General features: G+C 49.4%; 1 protein-coding gene across 1 annotated transcript in view; it reads right to left on the bottom strand.

The window, feature by feature from the left end:
• PCSK4 (proprotein convertase subtilisin/kexin type 4) overlaps positions 1-21430 on the bottom strand; it is a 459936-nt gene that overhangs the window by 156706 nt on the left and 281800 nt on the right. The window contains exons 9-10 of the mRNA XM_085639038.1: positions 8139-8242; positions 6261-6378 (exon numbers count right to left, since the gene is read on the bottom strand). Of these exons, the coding sequence (XP_085495164.1) occupies positions 6261-6378; positions 8139-8242 (222 nt within the window). The remainder of the gene's footprint in view (positions 1-6260; positions 6379-8138; positions 8243-21430) is intronic.

The raw sequence follows: 21430 nt of genomic DNA on the forward strand, positions 1-21430 counted from the left end.
AATTCCACCGACCCAATAGGACACCTGAGACGATACTGGGCAGACTATTTGAGAAACGCAGACGATGAGGTTTGGACGGAGACCATGCAGGGCCCCAGGGAAATAGCTATCCGAGTCAGATTCAAGCTAGTACAGATACAAATTTTACACCGCACATACTACTCACGCACTTTCCTGTACAAAGTAGGTCTCCTATTCGGAGATATTGACACAATACACATAATATTTCAAATGTAAAACTGGTAAGTAGCACAAATACACAGTGGTCTCCAGGCAAGACCAAACCATATACTAAAAAAGTGGAATGCGAACTGCGACTGAATTCGGGACTTGGATCAGAAGACACAGAGGAGCTCGGTAAACAAGGAACCAACTGAGGTAAGTACCTAGGAACCTCACGGAGGTAGTGTGCAGAGTGGAAACACAAACACATACGCAATGCAAGTCAATGGGAAAGTCGCAGTTGCAGATTTTAAGAAGAAGGACCCTCCCCAGTGCACCCTGAACAAACCAAGTGGAAAATAGAAGGTTGGAGAGACACCCCACCTGTGGATACCCCAGGAACCAGGATACCTACACCAGGGAAGCCAGGTGCATAGGTGCAAAGTGACATCGGAAACCGCCTCAGACCACAATGGAGGACTTCAGAAAATATGCCGCTGGCGAAGGTGAAAGAGTACGGGGAATCCAAGGATCAGATGTGACCAGGAGGCACAGAAAACCAATGACCACCAATGACGGAAGATGCAGGAGTGATAACGGTGACCTTGTTGCTGCAACTGTGAGGCCCAGGTAACGCTGTAGATTACCAGGAGCCGTTCACGAGCTGTCCTACGTCAGAAGTCAAGAACCAGGGGTCTGTGTCTGGCGGGAGCACCAACAAGCCCTGACAGGAGCAACAGACACAGTAAACGATGAAGGTGCAACGTGGGGACCAGCAAGGGACTCACCAAGTGCAGGAGAGTCAGAGCAGGCCTAGAGCAAGCAGGGGAGCCTACTGAATCCAAAGAAAACCCTCAAGAGGATCCACAGGCCAAAGGCACAGGAGTGGCAAGAGGACCTCAAGCAGCTCACCAAAGATGCAGGCCCACAGTGCAGGGGATGCGGTGAAGACGAAGACTTTGGTAGAAAGAGATGCTGGAGGCTGGAGCTTCTTGTAGCCCGAAGATCTCTGGAGGACAGAGTCAACAAGCCTTGACAACAGCAAATCGAAGCAGTGGAAAGGGGTACTGGCCTCAACCTTGCTGAGAGGACAGTGCAGGCTTCGAGGGAGTTGCAAAACCACCACCTGTGTTGCTGATCCTTTCGGAGTCCATAGGGCGTCAGGAGCAGCAAAGCTGTCAGCTTGGTTGTGGTGTATGTTGGTGCTAGCACCACTTACAACAGATATACGTTTTCTTATATCTGAGTTCACTGCACTTAAAACCTAAAAGTCACCCCTAAGGCAGGCCTTTCAATCCTGAAGGCAGGGGGCTAGGTTATAAGTGTGAGGCTGCCCTGCATGAGCAGGACATCCCCAACAATCCCCGGAGTCGATTCCCCAGGCTTTGTAACTGCGGTCAGCCATTTAATACATATAGTGGACATCAAGTCAATCACAAGATGTCTAACTATATAGTGGCTGCACTGAAACCGGTTATGTTTGGTTTCAAACATGTTGGGATCCTACCCCAACACCGATTTCAGTGCTGGACGTATGCTCGTCTCCAGACCTGTGGACATCCAAGACACCCAAAGGAATCTCCCTTAGAGTGAAGGAGTCACTCCCCTGCATCTGCAGACAACGCAACAGAGCTGACTGGTCTGCTGTTCCTGACCTCCTACGTACTCCAAAAGGTTCAGCAACACAGGTGATGGTTCTGCAACTCCCTCGAGGCCTGCACTGTCTTCTTAGCAATTTGGAGGCCAGTATCCCTCGTCGCAACCGCTGCAACAGAGCCCCTGTGCACCACGTTGACTTGCAATTGCCAAGGCTTGTTGACTCTCTCCTCCAGAGATCTTCGGGCTCCAAGAAGCTCCAGCCTCAAGCATTTCATGCAGCCAAGATCCTCGCCTGCATTGCATCCTGTGCACCGTGGGCCTTAATCATTTTGTGAGCTGCTCGAGGTCCTCTTGCGAATCCTGTGCCTTCGGCCTGTGGGTCCTCTTGAGGGTCTTCTTTGGCTCCAGTGGGCTCCCCTGCTTGCTCAGGGCCTGCTCTACTTACCTGCTCATGGTGCATCACTTGGACCTTGCTGGTCCCCACACAGCACCCTTTTCAACAACGGTGCGTTTTGCCGCTGCCAAGGCTTGTTGGTGCCCCTGTGGACACTGACCCCTGGGCTCTCGACATCCGACGTGGGATAGCTTGTGAATGGCTCCTGGTCTTCCTCAGTGTCACCTGGTCCGTACAGCTGAAACTTCAAAGGCACCGTCAACTCTCCTGCAAACCGGACATTGGTGGGCATTCATCTCCCGTGCCTCTGGGTCACTCCTGAGTGGCATAGACTCTGCCCCCTCTGCTTGCAGGAACGTCTCATCTTGAATCCACCTTTGGGTTCCACCCAACTCTTTCACCTTCTTCGCCAGCGGCATCTTCATGAAATCCTCCATTGTGGTCTATGGCGGTTTCCGATGTCACTTCGCACCTATGCACCCAGCTTCCCTGGTGTGGTATCCGAGTTCCTAAGGTATCCACGGGTGGTTTGACTCTCCAACTTTCCATTTTCTACGAGGTTACTTCAGGGTCCACTGGGAAGGGTCCTTTTTCTTTAAAATTGCAACCGCGACTTACCCATAGACTTCCATTGAGTACACAGTCGTGTTCCCACTCTACACATGGCCTTCGTGGAGTTCCTAGCTACTTACCTTGGATGGTTCTTTGGGTCCCTGACTCTTCTACGACTTCTGGGTCCACTCTTGACTTAAGTTGTGGTTTGCATTCCACTATTTTAGTATACGGTTTGGTCTCCCCCTGGAGACCACTGTGTGTCCTGTGCTATTTACGTATTCTATGGATAAAGTATTGTGTGTATTGTATGAGTATCTCCGGGAAAGAGATACTTCAATGTCTTAATGAGTGTTAGTATTAAATACATATTTTTTGTAACTACTCTGTGTGGTTCTTTTTCACTTAGCTCATACCATAAGATTAAGAGCTGGTAAAACAAGCTGCTTTACGCTCCTTCTGGACTAAGCCTAAGAGAGGTTTCTAAGGTTCTCTAAGACCACTAAAGTCACAATAAGGGTTATCTGGATTAGTGCAGGGTGCTACACTTACATAAGCGAGCACCATATACTAAGCCAGCTTCCCACATACTCTCTCTCATGGGGAGGGAAACGCTAAAAACATTGCTTGTGGCCGCAAAAGCACCAACTTAATACCATCTGTCTGTTGGGAGTGGTTGCCTGGCTCGTCTATGATTTGTATTCGGCATTGTATTGTAATCCCGGACTCGCACTATATTCTTAGGCTCTGCCTTGTATGATGAGCTTTGTTTAATAAAAAGAGTAAAAAAATAAAAATTATTAAATTATGTAGGATGGGGGGGCGCTTTCGGGCACAACCAGACTGCATTGAGGGGCACATTTAGTTCCCTCCTTGCATGAACCAGTTTGTCCCAGTTTCTGGTGTGAAACTACACAAAGAACAGGCAAGTGTACATCCCCCTATCCAGCTCTTCCCTAGGGAGGTGCCCAGAGCTCTTCTAGGTGGCCACTTGATTCTGCCATCTTGAATCTTGACCCCTGGGAGCATCTGACTGGCTAGGTCAGCTGAGTAGCGTCCCTGACCTCCCCTGATAGGTGGGTCACTCCAGAAGATGTCCTTCCCCTTTTAGGGTTACTTAAGGGCTCCCCTGAGGGTGGGTCCTTAGATTCGTCTGGACTCCATCTTTAAGAACCGACTGCCTGTCTTCTGAAGATTGTCTAACGACTCTTCTGCTGTTTGACACTGGAACTCTGATGCTGGATTGAGCCAGGACCAAAGAAAAGACGGATCTTGCTGGGAAGGCTCCTGCTGCATCTTCGTCCCCGTACTCTCTGTTGTTTCTACAACTCCAAGGCCATGCATCCTCCGAGTCAGCAAGGACTCTGTATGCATCCAAGCAAGAAGGAATCTTCCTTGGAGTGAAGGAGTCACTTCCCAGCAGGCACCTCAAGGTCGATGAACGGTTTGCTGATCCTGTTGTCCCATGGACACCTCTCAGCTCTGCAACACAGGTGGTGGTTTGTTGGCTCTCTAGAGGCCTGACCAGTCCTCCCAGCAACTTGGAAGACTGTACACCCTCTCCAGCCGACTTGAATCGCATCCCTGTGCACCGCATCTGTTTGCAGTTGCCAAGGCTTGTTGACTCTCCTTACTGAAAATCTTCGAGCTCCGAGAAGCCCCAGTCTCCAGCACGCACATCTCCAAAAACGATGTCCTGGCTGCATCCTCTGCACCATGGGCCTCCATCTTCTGTGTGCTGCTGAGTCTTCCCCGCACCTCTGTGCCTGCTGCCGGAGGATACTCGAGGGGGCTCCCACGATTCCTGCTGGTTGTCCTACATGCTGAAGGCCGGCCCGACTTACCCTTGCTGGGTTAGTCCCACATCCCTTGTTGGTCTGCAACCAAGCACCTTTTCCTTTGACCCGACTGTTGCCAAGGCTTGCTGGTGGTCCTGCTAGCCACCGGCCATCCTGCATTCTTAATCCGTCTTGGGTCTGCTCGTGGACGGTTCCTGTACTCCTGCATCGACGCTTGGGCTCCACAGCTGCTTCAAGACCGTTGTGCTACAACAAGTACCTCCGGCAAGGGGTGGCATTGTGCTCCTGCGTGTCCTGGGCACCACTGACTGGTTTGGACTATGTCCCCTCTGCTTTCAGGTACTTCTCGTCCAGAATCCAATTTTGGGTTCAACTGTCCTGGTTTGAGAGTTGCTTCAGCCACTGGACTTCCAAGATTGTCCACTGGCTTCAACGGGCGGTTCTAAAACCACTTCGCACTTATGCACCCGGGCTCCCTCGTGTAGGTATCCTGGTTCCCTGGGTATCTATGGGTGGGGTGGCTCTCCAACTGCCCTTGATCCAGTTGGTGTCTTCAGAGTCCTTTTAGGAAGGGTCCTGAAACAAGAAAATACCAAGCACATCTTTCCCTGTGTTATCCTATGGACGTCTGACCCAGTGTAACCACTCTGCACCCGGGCGCCTAGGGGTCCCTAGCTACTTACCTTTGGTGCTTCTGCGCTTCCCCTGGGTTTCCCCATCGTTGTGTATCAGTCTCGTTTTTGTACTTCTCTCACATACCACTTTCTTAGTATATGGTTTGGTCCCCGCATAGGGCCCTATGTATTTTTCTATGCTACTTACCTGTCTTTAAAGTATTTCTTGTGTGTATTTGATTTCTCCAGATAGGAGATATACCACGTTAGTTCTTAGTTTTGTGTTAATTAATACTAAAGTATGTTTATAAATACTTGTGTGGTTCTTTCTTGTGTGAAAGCTTACTGACCGACTGTGTGATAAATGCACCCGTTTTGCACCCTCCTGGATAAGCCTTCGCTGCTCTCCACAGCTACCCTTTGAGAGCTTTGGTTATCAGGGACCTAAACACTATCATGCTTCACCATAGACACTATATACTGAGCGAGCCTCCTACATCCCCAACCTATGATCCCTGTCCAAACAATGAGAGGCTACTTGAAGCAAACTCCAAGCCAGGAGAACGAGAAGCCCTCAGGATGCAATAATGGAGACTAAGGCCCATCCTGTGGAAAGCACAACTGATGGGTAAAATGCTTTGCAAATATATCAACCACAGGAACTCACCCAGGACACATTCCAATCCATGTTTTCAACGACTGTACCACTTCAGACCGAGACCAGCCGTATGAAAATCAGTCATGGTGCAACAGCAATAGGCCATTCCAAACTGTTAGGCCAGGCCAATTCTCTGAACTGACACACATCCAATCGTATTGTGTGGTACACAAACCTTCCATAATTCGTTCCCAGAAACCAAGAAACCACGTGCAGCACACTCATAGTGCCACATGACCACCCTGCAAACACAGTCAGGAGCAACCCACAGGTCAGTATTGGTACTGACCAGCGGATCAGTACTGATAGAATAGTCCCATCCATCCAAAATTCATGATTATCTCTGTCCCTGGCTAGAAAGCAGTTGGTTGTCCATGCCTGGGTGGGGGAGGGTGTGTGTGGCACTAGTACTATTACGTGTAGAACATTGCCTGCTTTTTTCTGCCCACTGTTCATCGCTCCTAAGATCCTGCCCCTCTTACCGTGGAGAGGATATGATCTTGACAAAGCATCTCCTCTGCGGCCGAACAGTCTCCCACTTCTTGGCCAAATCCACTAGAGCACCAGCATCCAGAAGTCCGTACCCATAATGGTGGCTCACTGGAACAGAAAAGGTTTATGGATATACAAAAAAACATTACTGCAATAACAATTCCCCAATTCTTGTCAGAGATACCATTGACTTTAAACAACCATCCTAAACGTACAGCGACAACACACATTGAAGGCCTGAAATCAAGGCAGAGTACATCATAAACAGACAAGTCCAGGCAGGACAAATTACAGACAAGAGGGCACAGCCAAGCTAGAGCAGATGAGGTGTCACTGCAGAGCAAGCCCACAATCCAGAAGACATGCAATGGGGGAATCCAGCCCAGAGGGCACATCAAGACAGGAGAGGCCAGAGAACACAATAAATCAAGACCACGGACACAATCAGGAAAATTCTGAAGATGCAGCCGAGTGAACCAAGACAAAAGGACACAGCAGGGAGGTTCACTACCAGAATTTCAAGTTCTAAATATCGACTACAAATATATTGTTAAGGCTAGCACAGATCGGTAACTACACATGTACTTTATGTAACTCCATACATATGTGCCCAGACTAGAGTACACAGCATTGGAGTCCAAAGCACAGGACACAGCACAAGAGCCAAGACACAAGATGGCATGAAAGCCCAGGGCAGAGAATGGCATGAGAAGACATGGCATGGGAGCCAGGAGTAGATGACGTGGATTTGGAGCACAGACTACAAGACACAATATAGTAAGTTCAGCGCAAAGGACACTCCATGGGATCCCAGAGCAGAGGGCACACGAATGGGAGTCCAGACAACAGAACACAGCGTGGATGACCAGAGCAGAGGACATGGCCTGAGAAGACAAAGCATGGGAGATCAGAACAGAGGACATGGCATGAGAAGACAAAGCATGGGAGACCAGAGCAGAGGACATGGCCTGAGAAGACAAAGCATGGGAGATCAGAACAGAGGACATGGCATGAGAAGACAAAGCATCGGAGATCAGAGCAGAGGACATGACATGAGAAGACACAGCATGGGAGATCAAAGCAGAGACAAGGCATGGGAGCCCAGAGCAGAGGACAAGATATGGGAGCCCAGGATACAGGACATGGAATGGGAGCCAAGAACAGAGGACACAGCATGGGATATTAGAGCAGAGGACAAGGCATGGGAGCCGAGGATGGAGGACATGGAATGGGAGCCAAGAACAGAGGACACAGCATGGGAGAGCAGAGCAGAGGACAAGGCATGGGAGATAAGAGCAGAGACAAGGCATCGGAGCCCAGGATTGAGGACATGGAATGTGAGCCAAGAACAGAGGACATGGCATGGGAGATCAGAGCAGAGGACAAGGCAGGAGAGTTCAGAGCAGAGGACAAGGCATGGGAGCCCAGAGCAGAGGACAAGGCATGGGAGCCCAAGATGGAGGACATGGAAAGAGATCCAAAAACAGAGGACATGGCATGGGAGATCAGAGCAGAGGATATGGCATGCAAACTCTTAACAAAGGGGCCCAGAGCAGAGAACATTACATGCAAGCCCAAAACACTAGAAACGGCATGGGAGTTCACAGCAGACAACATGGTGGCATGGAGCAGAGGATGTGGCATGATGGGAGCAGGTGAGAGGCCAAAACATGAAGGCTCAGAGTATGGGATATCGCAATGGCTGCTACAGCAACATTCAAAGCATGGTATGTTACAGTCAGAGAGAAACAGGAGAGAGACAGCTACCTGGAATCCCAGCTGCCTGCATCACAACTTTATCATGTGTAGAAAGCATTCACTGCCAGCAGTACGCCTTCATAGTCCTCAAAACGTTCTGCCACACTCACCTTTACGACCCACTCCATTCAAAACCCAATCATTGGCCTGTAAGTGAGCTGGCCTTGATGCTCTCACTACAAGATGGTGCATGTCCCTCCAGGTGAGAGCTGGGCTGCAAAGAGAAAATGTGCACCTTGGAACAATGGACCATATGAGAATAGATAAATACAGGCAGTGATGTGTCTGGTAGCATATGGATGGGTACAAAGGAACTCCTGCCTAAGACTGAAAGCAGCAGCTGGAATTATAGCGGCAAACCCCGCCTAAGGAATATTATCAAACGTAGTTGGGGTGATCCCTATCTTAGCTGGAATGCTAAGGGTGTTGGGGAGACCCTGCTAAGGGCTAAAATAGTAAATGCAGATTTAGGGATGATACCTGTCTTAGCTTGACATGCTATGCGATACTGTAGAATCTAAATCAACCCTCTGCCTTACCTAGGCTGTGTGACAGTACCTGGTCGGAAGAATCGAGACAAGACTTTGATTTCTGCCCTACTGGGCACCCTCCACCTTTTTGACCCTCCTGCTGCACTTGAGTCAAACTTCAATCCTGCGACAAGACATGTTAAGGTAGAAAGTACATTGGCCGACTGGTCTAAGGAGAGAGGGGATGGGGCCAGACCCCTGACTGTGCTGAGCTACAAGTCTACTGGTGACTTGCATCATGCAGCAGAATCAAATAATGGAAACCATTACGTTTCGGTATCATTGTAGCAAACAGGTCAAACCTGTCCCATAAATATAAGCAGAGTCTTCTCTATAATTATTATAAAATGCATTGGTCCACCATTTTCTGCATCATCAATGATAACTAAAGCAAAATCCCTTAATGATTATCAATGTAACTGCTGAGCGTTCAAAGGCAAGAGATTTCAATCTGCTACTGAAAACGTAATCTCCAGTTTATTGTTGCTGTTTAATGAAGTTTAACTTTTGGAAAAGTAGTGAGGGCGCAATGAATCCAAAGACTCTTATGTGACAAGGAGGAAGACCATATAAAGAACAAACTGCCTTAAAAAGAGATGCAGGAAAATACTCTTCCGGATGTTCAGAACAGATTCCTAAAAAGCATCCCATATATGCCATTCGATTTACAGAAGAATCTAAGAAAATAAAAAGCTCCAGACACTCTCCTTCACTGACCAGTCAATTTTAGAATACAATGTTTTATAATCTCTCCTGAAAAGACGTCATATTTCACTCTGTGGAGAACTTACCCTAACAAGGCAATCTGACACACTGGAACTGTCTTATGGAAAGAAAAATGTTACCCTGTAAAAATCTGTTTGTAAAGTGAAAAGCTGTAGATTTAATGCTCTGCTTACTTCTGCCATTTAGGTGCCGATTCCAATCCTGTAAAACCCGGGTACCAATGGTCGTACGGAGCGTATTCTCCGTACGACTCGTACCCGGGAAATCCACTTTACAAACCAGCAAATACGATTCGTACAGAAATACCATTTCCGTACGATTCGTAAAAAACTGCGTGCGGCTAAAAAATACACTCAATTCTGATCCGGGACATCGTGTACGTGACGTCCGTACGGAGTCAGGCAGCGTTTTACGGACCAGCAAGTACGATTCGTGCCTACGTCACTCCGTACGGCTCATTTTTTACGGCAGCCAAAAACTCCCGGGAAATTGAGTACGACGCGTATTAGGAGCACCGGTACGCGACGGACAGCCATGGACCCCATCCTACGTGTCATCCCGGCCATCCTAGCCTACGACCTGGTGCACCGAACCCGACGCACACGCCGCAGAAGGTGAAAACAACACCCATGGGTCAAGGGAGGGTGAGGGGCATGAAACATACCCCCTACACAAATTAAAACATACAATATGGAGGACATACATTAATTCCAGTGTCTGGTCACTTCTGGGGGCGTGTCCACCAATCCCTGCGTACCGCAACAACAGAAGTGGACGTGTACGCGTACCCGTCACCACTACAATGGTGGGACGGACCGTACCCACGCCCTCAGAGCGTGGGTACGGTCCGTACCACCATTGTAGTGGTGACGTAGGGGTACGCGTGGTACGGACCGTACCCACGCTCTGAGGGCGTGGGTACGATCCATACCACCATTGTAGTGGTGATGTAGGGGTACGCGTGGTACGGACCGTACCCACGCCCTCAGAGCGTGGGTACGGTCCATACCACGCGTGCTCCTACGGCACCACTACTGTAGTGATACGGACCGTACTTGTACGGTCCGAAACGCGCGTACTCCTACGGCCACACAACTCTAGTGATACGGACCGTACACACGCCCTCAGAGCGTGTGTACGATGCGTTTCACACGCTTACACTGTTGATAGGATGCGCACACGAAAGGAATGGAGGTCTCAGACTCGCACAAGGATGTACATCAAGTCATTGTCATTGCTGTCCTACATGTGCAGGGCCTAGGTGTGTCAGGCAGTGATATTGCACATGTCTCCTCATGTATTTGCACAATTGATGTGTGATGACCTGTGTACACATGTCATGTGTGTTGGGGCACTATGTGGCACACTTCCCCTTCACACTTTGCACATGTGTGCATGTAGTACAAACGTGTCAAGCACAGCATCCCCTTAACTTGTGTGCCAGGCCATTTGGATTTACTACATCTGTGTTGTGAAGGGGGTGTCCAGTGTAGGTCCCACATGTTCAGCCAAATGACCTGTGAGTCTGTTCATATTGATGCATTTCCCTTAGTGTGAGCCTGAGTAATAAAGGGGTTCCTCACCCTCCAAGGTGCCTCATCTCTGTCAATGCAGGTCTCTTGCCACTTTGCATGCGGCATCTCTGGCATAGTTGTCAAAGATTGTGCATATGAGTCTATGTGTAGTTTGGCTACATGCATGCAGTTCTTCATGGGTTAGAATCTCGATTGTGCATGAAGTCCATGGCTGTGTATGTATTTGGGCATGTTGGTGCCCACGACGGGCCGTCAACGCCTGCTGAGGGTGTGTCTCCTGTGCGCGGCTCGGCCTTCTGTTTCCTGATCCTGTGTCAATCATCTTTGGTGATTGTGCATCCATTTTCTCTGGGTGTGCCATGGGTAACCGGACACTCCTTCCTTTACATACGCCTGTTGCAGTAGTCCTTTCTGACATCCTTGTCTTAGTGTGCTACTTTTGGCATAGTTTCCAGGACATGCCGCCTGCTGCTGCGGCCCCTGCAGCAAGTGCACACAAAGTAGCGGGATTCGGCAACACACACGCCTCAAAGATGCTCCTCCCTGCCTCCCTCCACCCATTCATTTGGCTGTCATCATCTTGTCTGTGCCACTGTTGCGGCCACGCGGTGCCAAAGGCAGGACCGTCAGCACATGCAACGTGCACATTGCATGACCCTCATGTCCTTGCATGACCCACATCACACTACAGTCTGAGGTTGTAGCCACCCTCCAAGCAATGTCTATCCGAAACTCAACAGCCTGCTCTCAGCCATAACCTAAGCGCACACACAACACCTTTGCATGCTGAGTGTGCAACTCCATCTGCCTACACAGTGCTGCATCGCCTTCCAGGCCCTGTCACACCAATCAGATCATGTCCCTCCTGCTCCACACCGGCTTCGTACACCAGCAAGGCCATGGGAGTGGGACTCAGGCCTTCAGCATGTGGTATAGTGGCGTCATCTGCCACATGGCCCAGGGATCATCTCTCAGCGTGTCAATCTTCAATGTGTCCAGGACCCCCCTCTCCAACATCACATGCGCACACAACCTCATCATCATGTCGTATGCCATTGACACCCAGGTGCTCCTCACCCTCACCAAAGACCCAGCCATTGCCAGTTCCAACATTCAAGAAGGCATGAGGTCCGTGGATGAATGGCTGAACATCAGCCACCTGAGGCTGGACTTGTACAGGACTGAGGTAAGCATCGGAGGATTGTCCCCTTACAGCTGGCTCAACTCCTTGTGTCCCACCCGCAGGGGCCCTACACAAGCACCCAGTGGCCACGCACAGAAGATGGTGTGCATCATGGATTTGTCACTCACATTTGCCATGCAAATCACCAGCATCTGTACCTCATGCTGCAACACCCTCTGCATGATGCACATGATCCACAGATAGTTCCACTCCAAGGAAAGACAGACCATCCCCCAGGTCCACGACACCAGCCGTGTCAACTACTGCCCCGCCCTCTACGGAGCAAGTACATCCTAACTCACGGGAAAATTGTCCACATCCAGGGTGCATCTGCACAACTCAGCTTCAACATCCCGCACCCCATCAACATCACCGTCCACCTGAGATAGCTGCAAGGGATCACTGTGTGCTGCAGGATGACCTTCACACTCCTCACACACACTCAGGAGGCAGTCAACAACCCCAGACCCCAATACCAACCTTGTACGTCTGTCATCCAAGACCCCGTTGGCCCAACTCAATGCATCCGAACTTGGCCTGGCCACCATTCTTCACATCCACAACACTCCAGCAGGAAGGAGATGGTTCTCCCACCTGGCCAAACATACCTGGGACTCACTCCCCGGGAACCTCCACATGAGCCATGACCTGTAGGCCTTCATCATCGTCTTCCTGATTGGTGTGTGCGCACAGTACTTCAAGCCCCCCCTCAGCAGCTTGAGGCCATCACGGGTGAGTATTGGGCTCCCAGGCTGTATTGGATGATACATTGTGACCCATGTGTGTCCTGTACCGGACTCAGATCCCAAGGTATGGATGGCTGGAGTTAGTTCAACACTCAGGCATAGTTTGACATTAACACTCACGTATGTTGTGGACTAATGCAAAATGACGGCAACATCTCATGACAAAAAAAGAGTTTTATTCTCGGTGGGGTGCGTGTTTTGGTAGATAACATAAGGTGCGCTGACGGGTGCATAGAATCCAAAGTTCACAGGGGGGGATGCTATCCTTGGCATTTGAAGTCATCAGAGTCCAGACCACAGTGTTGGTCATCATTGGTCAGACTGTGACCAGCAAGTCCATGTGGCAGAGAATGTCAGTGAATGATGTGCTGCTGTTGCGCATGAAGGCCAGGTGCCAGGCCAGGTGACCTGGGAGATGTGGATGGTCCGCTGCCTCTCACGGTCTTTTCCGTGGACGACCCACCTTCCTCCGGGGACCCTCAGATGCAGGCCTTGACGATGTTTGGGACGCTCCGTCGGACGAATCCTCCTCCTCCCTCCCTGTGCCTGGTGCTGGTCTGCGCCTGGTGTCACAGGGAGGGTTGCCCATGTTGTCGGCGATCCGACGGAGTGAATGGCTTATGTCCCTTTGCACCGCCACGAGCTCAGCCAGTCTTGCCTCCATCCGTCCTTGGTGTTGTTGTTGACTGGCGTGTTGCTTGGCCTGCTGATTCTTAATGTCTGTGAGGGTCGCCACTACCTGACTGATGGCCCTGGTGTCACGCCGGTATGCCTCCATGATGTTGCGGACGTTTGACATACCGGTCCCTTCAGCTGGCTGGTCAGGTTCTCGCCTCCACCTGCCCACACGGGCCTGGCCTGCCGTTGTTCAGTGTGGGCAGGGCTCCTGGGTGTCTCCTGGGATGTGGCAGGAATGGTGGTGGTGGTTGGCACAGATGTACCTGAAGCAGATGCTGAAGGGGCTTGGACACCAGAGGGGCCAGGTGGGTTGGGGTTGGGGTCATCCGCGGAGTGTTGTGAGGTGTCGCTGCCGGTGGGATCAGGTTCCTCCCGAGCCTGGGACTGTGGTTCTTCTCCCCCATTGTTGGAGGGAGATCCATGACGTTGCCCTGTGTGTTAGAGAGAGACAATGTTAATGCTGTTTAATGTGACATCCATGTTTCACACATGTTCTATTTGCCACAGTTGTATGTGCCTAGCATTCACATCAATGTTCACATGTGGATGGGTATGTTGCGGGGGACTGATTGAAATGGTCTCCACGGTGTTTGACATGTTGAATTTGGCCTTGGATGCTTCGTTGGCTGTGGCTTGATCTTGTTGTGTCACATGTCCATTGTGAGAGTGGGTAACTCCATTGGCTGCCCCGGGGGTGTGTGCTTGTGTAAGGCGTGAGTGATCACCCCTCAGCCCGACGCTGTTCAACATCCACATGGCCCCCCTCACACAAGTGGCCCGCCCCCACTACCTCAAAACCATCTCCTACGCCAATGACACCCAGCTCATCCTCTCCCTCACCAAGGACCCTCACACCGCCAAAACAAACATCCACAAGGGCTGAGGTCTTTCGCTGACTGGATGCGGAGCGGCCACCTGAAACCGAACTCGGACAAGACGGAGGTCCTCATCCTGGGACACACACCCTCAGCCTGGGACGACTCCTGGTGGCCGATCGCTCTGGGGACAGCACCGACACCCACCCACCACGCACGCAACCTAGGATTGATCCTCGCATCCTCCCTCTCCATGTCCAAGCAGGTCAACGCCGTCTCCTCCTCCTGCTATGACACCCTACGCATGCTCTGCCGGATCTACTGGTGGATCCCGACCGAAACAAGTAGAACAGTGACACATGCCCTCGTCAGCAGCTGACTGGACTACGGCAATGCACTCTACGCAGGACTCCCATCCAAACACCAACGGCGGATACAACGCTTCCAAAAAGCCTCCGCACAACTGATCGACAACGCCCCCCCGCCGCAGCCACATCACCCCCCTCCTGAGTGACCTGCACTGGCTCCACATCGACAAGAGGATCACCTTCAAGCTCCTCACCCACTCACACAAGGCACTCCACAACGCCGGACAAGCCTACCTGAACATCAGACTCAGCTTCTGCAACCCCACCCGCCAGCTCCGCTCCGGCAGCCTCGCCCTCGCAGCTATCCCCCGCATCCAACGTACGACCGCCTGCGGGAGATCCTTCTCCTACCTCGCCGCCAAGACGTGGAACACCCTCCCAACCCATCTACGACTGACCCAAGACCTACTTGCCTTCAGGTGACTCCTCAAGACCTGGCTCTTCGAGCAGTAGTGGAACCCCCCCCCCCCCCCCCCCCCCCCCCCAGCACCTTGAGACCCTCACAGGTAAGTAGCGCGCCTTACAAGTACCCTGATTGATTGTTGATTGATTGACGGTGTCTGCTGGTGGGTGTAGCGTGATTTGCAGTGGGTCTCCCAGGTGATGTATCTGTCCCCCCATGGAGCATGCTGCCATGTCAGTGAGTGTGAGTTCCTGTCCTAGGTATCTGAGCTGGTTGTGTTTGTGTTAGATTTTGCAGTTGTCACAGGAAGGCCTTGTGCTGCCTACAGCAGGGCCAAGTGTCAGCTACCTTGTCAGTACTTTGCCAGTCCCTGTGCATTGCGCATGGTGCATGGGTATGTACCTGGGCCATATGGGCTGAGGGCAATGGTGTCTTGTTTCTGAGTTGTACAATATGTTTAGTGATCCCCACCCTCCCAGCATCCCGGACATCCAGTCTTGGGTTTGTGGTTTGTGTAGGCTGGGACATGGCATGGCCTTGCTTTGTGAATGGGGCATACACATGTTAGTGGCATGAGAGTTGTTTTTGAGTGTGGTTGTGTCCGGTGACGGCTTGGGGGTAGGTGTGTGCATTTGTTGTAGTTGGGGTGTGGATGCCATTACCCCCATGTTACGTAAGTTGTTTGTGTACTCACCAGTCTCGGCAACTCCTTCGACTCCGTGTACTCCCACCGGCAGAAGCAGGGCCATCACCTTCTCCTCCCAGGGATGGTAATGTACCGGTCTGCGGGGCAGCCCACCTCGTGTGATGTTACTGTGGGCGTAGTCCTCGTTCATTTTGCGCTTGACTGCCCTGCGCAGATCATACCACCTGGCTTGGCATTCATTCCTGGTCCTTCTGATGGGCGCAACAGCATTCACCCGATCGACGATCCTCTGCCACAGGTGTGATTTTTCAGCTATGCTGGTCTGTCTGACCAATGTTCCAAAGAGCTGTGGCTCGACTCTGATGACTTCGTTGACAAGGATGTCCAGCTCCTCCCTTGTGAACTTTGGATTCTTGTCTATGGGCATGGTGCGGGGTGTGGGTGTGGATGGTTGTGGGTGTGTGGGTGTGAATGTGTAGGTGTGTGTGTGAATGTGTAGAGGGGTATGTGTGAAGGAGGTTGTGTGATGGTGTGTAAGTTAAGGTGTATGGGTGCTGTTGTTTGTGTGTGGTGTCTGTCAGCAGTGGGTCTGTTGCAAAGGCTCATGGTTTGTGAGTGTGGGCCCTTTTTATTGATCCATTTGTGGGTGTGGCTGGGTTTGAAATGTTGGTGGGTGTGTTATAAGAGGTGGTTGTGAGTTTGGGCCTCTGTTTGCCTGTTTGGATGTGCCAGGTCAGTCTTTTAGATGTTTTTAGTACTGTAGATGTGTTTTGTGGTGTTGTGCGATTCGAATTGACCCTCCTTGTGCTGTTTTGCAGTGTCCTGGTTCTGTACGAGTCGTTTTAGCGTATGTAATGTGCGTACATACACGATGTTGTTGTACAGTGCTCACATATGCAATGTTGTTGTACGGTTCGTACATACGGGATGCTGGGGTACGGTGGTGGGGTACGGTGTGTCCAAGTACGCGGCTGGGGTACGGTGTTGGGGTACGGTGCGTCCAGGTACGCGGCGGGGGTACGGTGGTGGTGTACGGTGCGTACAAGTAAGGGGCTGGGGTAGGGTGGTGGGGTATGGTGCGTCCAAGTACGGGGCTGGGGTACGGCACTGGGGTACGTGCGTCCAAGTACGCGGCTGGGGTACGGTGGTGGGGTACGGTGCGTACAAGTATGGGGCTGGGGGACGGTGTTGGGGTACGGTGCGTACAAGTAAGGGGCTGGGGTAGGGTGGTGGGGTACGGTGCGTACATGTACGGGCCTGGGGTACGGTGGTGGGGTATGGTGGTGGGGTACGGTTCGTTCAAGTAGGCGGCTGGGGTACGGTGGCGGGGTAGGTTGCGTACAAGTATGGGGCTGGGGGACGGTGTTGGGGTACGGTGCGTACAAGTAAGAGGCTGGGGTAGGGTGGAGGGGTACGGTGCGTACATGTACGGGGCTGGGGTACGGTGGTGGGGTACGGTGGTGGGGTACGGTGCGTCCAAGTACGCGGCTGGGTGGCGGGGTACGGTGCGTACAAGTAAGGGGCTGGGGGACGGTGGTGGGGTACGGTGCGTACATGTACAGGGCTGGGGTACGGGGCTGGGGTATGGTGGGGAGGTACGGTGCGTACACGTACGGGGCTGGGGTACAGTGCGGACATGGGGGGGGTGCGATGCAGACATAGGGGGGGGCTGTACGACTCGTATCCCGGGCACAAGTTTACCCGGGTACGAGTGGTACGGCGTTCGATCCGTACGGAGCATTTTCCATGCGCTTGTGTTTGCGGACGGCCGGTACGGATCGTACTTGCGCGCTCGGACTTCACTTTTACAATTTGTATGTAAAAATGTCCGGGGACGTCTCGTAGACTTTTCCCGAAGTCATTCGTATGGATTTTTCACGTACGAATCGTACTTCGCCGTTTGTACGGGACTTGTACGATTCGTACGTAAAAAAATACGGATGCGAGTCGGACGGTAATTTTTTTTGATGGATCGGAGTCGGCACCATAATATATATACTTACTTAATAATCAGTTTTAATAATTATTTTAATAACTTATAAATTATTACAAAATATTATAAATTACCAATACATCTATAGACATAAAACAATAAAAATAAATAACAATTAAATACTTATGTATAACAAATTAAAAAAATTACATTTACTTTTATATTTTTTAAATTAATTATATACTACATTAGCTAAAATAATACAAAAAATATTAAATAGCGGAGGGAATAAAACTACTATTCCAACTCCAAAAAAGAACAACAGTAAGGAAAATGTTGGATAGCGTAGGGCTTAAAATCACTATTCCCACTCCAGGGAGTGCAAAAGTAGGGAAAGTGTTGGATAGCGTAGGGGTATAAATTACTATTCCCACTCCAGGGAGTGCAACAGTAAGGAAAGTGTTGGATAGCGTAGGTTTAAACATTACTATTCCCACTCCAAAAGAGTGCAACAGTAGGAAAAGTGTTGGGTAGCGTAGGGGTATAAATTACTATTCCCACTCCAGGGAGTGCAACAGTAAGGAAAGTGTTGGATAGCGTAGGGGTAAAAATTACTATTCCCACTCCAGCAACAGTAGGGAAAGTGTTGGATAGCGTAGGGGTAAAAATTACTATTCCCACTCCAAAGAGTGCAACAGTAGGGAAAATGTTGGATAGCGTAGGGGTATAAATTATTATTCCCACTCCAGGGAGTGAAACAGTAAGGAAAGTGTAGGATCGCGTAGGGGTAAAAATTACTATTCCCACTCCAAACAGTGCAACAGTAGGGAAAGTGTTGAATAGCGTAGGGGTAAAAATTACTATTCCCACTCCAAATAGTGCAACAGTAGGGAAAGTGTTGAATAGCGTAGGGGTAAAAATTACTATTCCCACTCCAAAGAGTGCAACAGTAGAGAAAGTGTTGGATAGCGTAGGGGTAAAAATTACTATTCCAATTCCAAAGAGTGCAACAGTAGGGAAAGTTTTGGATAGCGTAGGGGTAAAAATTACTATTCCAACTCCAGAAAGTGCAACAGTAGGGAAAGTATTGGATAGCATAGGGGTAAAAATTACTATTCCCACTCCAGAGAGTGCAACAGTAGGGAAAGTGTTGGATAGCATAAGGGTGAAAATGACTATTCCCACTTCATAGACTGCAATAGTAGGGAAAGTGTTGGATAGCGTAGAAGTTAAAAATAACATACTTATAAATAAAATAATTTTTTTAAAATAATTAATGATTTAATTATTAAATAACTCTAAATTATTTACAAATACCAATAAATAATTATTAAAAATATAATTACCAATGAATAATTAATTAACAATAAACTAATAATAAATACCAATAAATAATAATTAATATATATTAATTGCCAAATAATAAATCTTGAACAATAAAATATTTTTCATAACAAAAAACATTAATTATTAGAAAGTAATTACCAATTAAAAAATATAGAACAATTAAATACTTTTTTATACCCAAAAACAATTAATTAACAATAATATAATTATCAATACCAATAAATGAAAATCAATTATTACTTAATTACAATTAAATTACTTCCCGCCCTATTCCCCTATAAACCCACAACCCGCTACAGATCTTAAATGCAAAAATTAATTACAATTATTTATAATTCCTAAAAATTAATAATTAATTTAGTGTAATTAAATTACTTCCCACACTATTCCCCTATAAACCCACAACCCGCTATGGTACTAAAACACAAAATTGACTTAAAAAAACATTATTAACATATAAAAATTGTATACATATATTTTAAAACCAGTAGAACACTTAGCAAAAAACATATAACACATGCATATTAAATACATAATAAAATACATAACAATAATATAAATATCGATATTAGTAACATCGATATATTTGATATGGATATTACTAACTTCGATATTACTTACATCGATATAAAAAAAATCGATATTACTTACCTTAGGGTCGATATTCTGTCTAACGATATTCTTAACATCGATATTCTGTCCCTTCGATATTATCAACTCGATATTAGTGTGGGTCGCTATTTAATTTTCGATATTTTGACTCCCCACCCCTATCAATGAAGTGAGGGCAGAGTAGCTACTCCTCGTGTGCATGTAACAGATAACGTATCCATTATGTGTGATCCTCCATCTTTGACCATAAATAAAGGACAAAGACAGACAACACACTGTTGGACCTAAAGACCTATGGTAGCTTGGCTCAGGTGGAAAGGCCTCATTCCAGGTAATATGTCGTGCTTGCATCACACTCACCTCAGCACTCCAGCGTACCACCACTAAAAACGACACTACACCATGGAGTTAGAAAATAGTTAGATAAGCTTTATCTTATCCTTTTATCATGTTTTTCTTTTCTTTCAGGGGAAAACAATCGGTTTTCTTTTACATCACATTAGGGTCAAAACTTTTCAGTGTGTTTAAATTGGCAGTGCTAAAATACCTTAGATCTGGTATGAGTTCAAGCGCGCCACCTGGTGGTCAAACACAACACAGCAAATTTTTATAGTGCGTTAAATAGAGTCATTAAATATAGCACTGCACATAGCCATTTCTTAGCACTTTAAATAGTCATTAAATATAGCGCTGCACATAGCTGTTTCTTAGCACTTTAAATAGAGTCATTAAATATAGCGCTGCACATAGCCGTTTCTTAGCACTTTAAATAGAGTCATTAAATATAGCGCTGCACATAGCCGTTTCTTAGCACTTTGAATAGAGTCATTAAATATAGCGCTGCACATAGCCATTTCTTAGCACTTTAAATAGAGTCATTAAATATAATTGAGGCGCCATACGATTTCCTTTGGAGCTTTAGACATTCCCAGTGAACACAGCGCTTCAATTATGGCTTTTAATCAGGGGGTCCAAGCGCTGATCATTGAACCTGATACCTCCCTGAGGGACTCGTCTTATCCAGGGAGGCAGTTACTTTAAATTCTGAGGAGCCAACGTTTAGTATTTCATTAGGCACAAGTTCAGGGGGCCATGGATTGGCCAATTTCCCACTCCAGGGTAGTTGCAGGGCCAAGCGGGCCCAACGATCGAATTCCCAGGGGGAGGGGCGTGCACTGGGCCTCTCCCAGGCCTCCTGCCCTCCTCCCCGGGGTTTACCTCAAGCTTCGGCCTTACCGGCCCTTGCGAAGATCCTCGGCCAGACGGGGACCACGATCCTCAGTTCCCCCTCCGCCAGCCGTGCAGATTTCCCGGCGAGGTCCGGGTCGATCGCGCATCTCGAGGCCTCCCACTGTCGATGCACCGCGGCCAGGGCGCGCCCACAGACGCCAATGACAGTGCGGCCTGCGGGGGCGCGGCCCAGTCAGCGAGTGGTGAAGCGGCGGGGGCGGCGTTTGGCAGTCGGCCCCCGTCAGGTGACAGGAGTCACGCGGCCTCGACTAGATCGCTCGACCTAATGAGGCCTTCCCTGAACTCTGGCGGCCTCCTCAGCCCTGGGGGCCGCGTAAACTCGGCTGTGACATCAGCGACGGGGCCCCGGGCTTCTCCGCGGGCCCCAGCGATAGCAGGGGCAATCTTTATGGCCCCCAGGCCACAGTGGTGAGTTCTTTCAGGACCCCCTCGACGGGGGTGTGTGGAAATTAAGGGTAAGCCTACAATTTGAGGGGTGATGATCAGTTTGGCGCCCAGCACCCCCTACTCTCACAGGTACGCCCCAGCTCGGGGCAGGCAGGCTGGGAAGCGGCAAGCCACACGCCAGGGGCAGACCAAGATAGGGGGGTTCCAGGCAAAGTCAGGGCAATGGTGGACGGTCACTCTCT

This window comes from Triturus cristatus, chromosome 12, assembly GCF_964204655.1.
Source record: "Triturus cristatus chromosome 12, aTriCri1.1, whole genome shotgun sequence".
In the NCBI taxonomy this organism is placed as follows: domain Eukaryota; kingdom Metazoa; phylum Chordata; class Amphibia; order Caudata; family Salamandridae; genus Triturus; species Triturus cristatus.